At 43.6% G+C, this 3,758-nt stretch overlaps 1 protein-coding gene across 2 annotated transcripts; it reads right to left on the reverse strand.

Annotated features, from left to right (window-relative positions):
* Positions 1–215: 215 nt before the first annotated feature.
* LOC111871482 lies at positions 216–2,417 on the reverse strand. Of its 2 annotated transcripts, XM_033754274.1 has the most exons (3): positions 2,264–2,417; positions 536–783; positions 216–499 (listed from the first exon to the last, which is right to left on the reverse strand). In XM_033754274.1, exons 1-3 carry the CDS (start codon positions 2,267–2,269, stop codon positions 451–453), a joined length of 303 nt encoding a protein of 100 aa, XP_033610165.1. In that variant the 5' UTR covers positions 2,270–2,417; the 3' UTR covers positions 216–450. The 2 variants fall into 2 exon arrangements, with proteins under 2 accessions (XP_033610165.1, XP_023720406.1); XM_023864638.2 differs by having other exon boundaries at positions 216–783.
* Between the last annotated feature and the right edge of the window lie 1,341 nt (positions 2,418–3,758).

Here is a 3,758-nt window from a genome sequence, read left to right on the forward strand (position 1 = left end):
GCTTGACACTTTGGTTTCTCAACCGATAGAAGCAACAGTGAATATCTGGATCATAACGCGAAGGAATGACAGGAGGGTGGAGGAAATTCTACAAGGAGGAGAATTATAATTTTTACTTGTCCAGTGAACATTATTAGAATTATCAAATCAATGAGGAAAGGAAAGCGGTGAAGGTAACAACTGCTGGAAACAAGTAAAGAAGAAGGCTTGCTTGCTCAGATCATTGGTTTAAATGTGAAAATTTTATTTATTTATAAATTACATTTTACCCAGGGACAATAACAATTAAATATTCTCACCATTCCCATAAATTGGTGTGTGGATGTGCGCAAAGTGTTTTGTACCTTTACAACAGAAGAAACATTGCACAGTAGCGATTGTCGTCCATTCATGCAAAAAGGAAATGCAATGTATAATAATTATGATGCTGAGATGTTGTATCCGTGATATTTAACCATACAAATAAGGAGCGCCGTATGCGACAGCAGGGGCGGCCAAGGGAGCAGCCAAGGGAGCGGCCAAGGGAGCGGCCAAGGGAGCGGCCAAGGGGGCGGCAATGTGGCTGGCAGAGTAAGTGACGCCAACAGGGCTCACTACGTTCTGCACCACAGGGCTAACAGCGGCGTAAGCGTGACTCTCCGCTGTGCTGTAGGCGAAGTTTCCTCCCAGGCGGTCGGACTTGATGATGGCGCTATCAAAGCTAGGAGCGCGGACCAAAGCAGTGGGTCCAGCCACGATGCCAGCGTTCGCGGCACACAGGACGGCAGCCAAGCACAGCAACACCTGCATGTTAAATGAAAATGAGTAAAGATAAAGTAGGTGAATCTGTTCCTGTACTAAATCATAATGCGATGGAGGTAAAACTCCACGAATTCTTAAGAGGTGCAGGTGAATGAGAGTGATGAGGTTAGTGCTTCGTCATTATACTCCGGTATACATTGAAAAATGGGCTGGGTGAGCTTCACTTCCGGTCTGAATGTGCTTGCAAAAGGAAAATCGCTGTTTTACTGGGAACCAAACACCGGTACATCCCATAACTCTACTGGCGGAGTTATTCCAGCTCATCGTGGGACATTTGTGGGAGAAAAACTGCACGGAACCATAAGAAAATTGTTTTAAGTTCTTTTGAAATGTTAGAATACATGGAAGTCTCATAAAATAAATAAATTATACTTATTTTTGGCAATGGGTCCAGTTTGGGTCCTCAGCCTCTTTGCTGTAGACGTTTTATAAATCCGTATTAATAAATGACAAAAGCCAAATTAACAACACTAACTGGCATAATTCTCATTATTGACTTCAACTGCACAATTCTGCTTAGAAAATGTTTTTCTGTTTATTCTTAAAAATATCTTTAAGCCAAATGAATAATTCAGTTGGGTTCAGCATAGAAAATACTAATCTGGCGCGCTAAACACTGAACCAGTTATATAAAGCTATTAATGACATAATTGCTATAATTATAAAAGGATTCTATAGGTCTGACCCTATATCCCACTATGAAACTTGGGTTTCTTGTGGATTTTTCGCTTCGGATTTCCTCAACCTTCGACACTATATAGCTTCACCCACCTGGCCATTTCATCCGCGGGTAAAGAACCCCTGGTACTCATTCGATTGGAAGCTATAAGTTCCAGAGCCGGTCGGAAAGCGGTTACGTAAAGAAACCCCCACCCCCGCTGGGAATCGAAACCAGGTTCCCCAGGGTCCTTCAATCCATAGTATAACCATTACACTGACTGAACTGTGTGGTTCGTCACGGTAACTGTAATCGAATAAAATTGCTCATAGGCTCAAGCAACGGGCCCTAAAGATGTATAGAGGGAGTGGAGGTAACTGGAGGTCGTCAGCTTCTGCTCTGACCGTCTTACAATGATGAAAGAGTCACAGGTATTCTAGGAGACACGAGTTGAACCCAGAGTCGGTTTGGAAGTTGTGGCGAGAAGAAACTTCGCCGCTCCAGCTAGGAATCGAACGTAGGCCATCCAGCCTGTAACCAGTCTGAGTTATCCGAAGTTGTGAAACTGTGAATATTAATTTCAGTCGTCTTATATAGAGAAGAGAAGAAAACTGAAGAAGATTTGAACAGAGACAGAATTCATTAACGATTGGTGAATGTCACGCAAATTCCGTATGATTATGTATGGGTAAGGAAAGCGCACATTAAAACACACATGCACAAAACGGAAAGAAAGTTATTCTCAGAAAAGAGAGGTTTGTATGAACAAATTTTTAGAGACATAAATCGGAACTGAAAACCTACCTTCATGATGAATTTGTGTATGTCTAGTTCAACTAGGGAAACACTGCAATATACTGAACATCGAACAAGCTTTTATACATTCTTGAGGTGCCGGGTATGGGGAACATTACGGAGTTGGACCACGCCCGGCAAACACACGTCCGCTTCAGATCTGGCCGTGGCCTTCCGAAGACCTCGACAGTGGTGTCTGAACCTCTCGGCCAATAAAACGTAGGATTGTCAAATGGTACTGGTCATTCAGGAGAAAAGAATCCGGTATAACAAAGTAGGCGGGACAAGCAGCTCGCCTGATTATTCGGAAGCTGCCATTTATTTTGGTTCGCTAGGAAATATTGGAATTTTCAGGCAACGGCTGCTAGAACTAATATCGAGTTTAGTCCAGTGTCAGACACACAGGTCTAACGGTTTCTTTATTAATGTATCATGTCCTTGTCTTTTTTCAACTACAGTAACTCTTTGGGGTCACAGTATGACGCTATGACTGACAGTCGGTCAGTCCGGCTTGGTGTCGAGCCCCCTCTTAGGATTCATGACCAGGATTTAGCCAATAAGCCTCGACAGTTATTCCTCATTCGTCTTGGAGGGTCTTGGAGCGTCCTGACTAGAGGATGAATTTGTACACTGCCAGAAGCCCAGGTAATTACGTTGTATGCATGGATTTGTAGTACGACCAATTTTGAAATATTCAATATATACAAATACTATGTTTTTCGATATTATTCATCGTCCTACCTTTATCTAAAAACACCGTCCTGTTTATTTTTCAAAACACAGCGTTTCGAAGACTGGCTTCTGTCTCCGTCTTCAGGTAAAACCTACTAACTTGGGTCCAATCAATAGAGCTAGTCCTTATCTCTGGTCCGGAAATACAAATCTAAAATAGTTCATCTTTTACGTATGCTGTATGCTGGACGTGAGGCAGCCAATCACAAGGCCTCTGCCTACGAAAGGCTCTTGACATAGGCCTCTGACCCATGCCTAGACACTTTGTCTTAGCCCGCTTGGTTCTGTAGCTCTTTGTTGGACTTCAGCAGCTTTTCATTTTCTTGATCTTTTTACACAGTAAGTAGGACTCCTTGGACGGGGGATCAGCTCGTCTCAAGGCCGCTACCTACAATCAAGACAACACAAACACAGAATAAACGCACATAGACATTCGTGCCTTGAGTGGGGTACTAACCCACGATCCCATCTTCCGAGCGAGCGAAGACGATGCATGCCTTAGACCGCGCGGCTACCGTGATCAGCGCACGGCGGATGTCAGTGGCGGTAAATTCTTTACAGTTATATAACTGACTTCTAATGAAATCAGGTTTCAGTCAGGACACATTTTAGAACTCACTGGAGCTCCGCTTGATATTGCCGTAGTCAGTCTACACAGCCGATAGCAAGGGTGTGTCCAAGGTTCCGACAGACTGCAATCAGCTTCCGTTATTACGTTGATGACCTTGTTCTGAGCCTTCCGGGGACTTACATCTTTACAAGGTCACAAGAG

Source organism: Cryptotermes secundus, unplaced genomic scaffold (genome assembly GCF_002891405.2).
Source record: "Cryptotermes secundus unplaced genomic scaffold, Csec_1.0 scaffold465, whole genome shotgun sequence".
Taxonomy (NCBI): Eukaryota; Metazoa; Arthropoda; class Insecta; order Blattodea; family Kalotermitidae; genus Cryptotermes; species Cryptotermes secundus.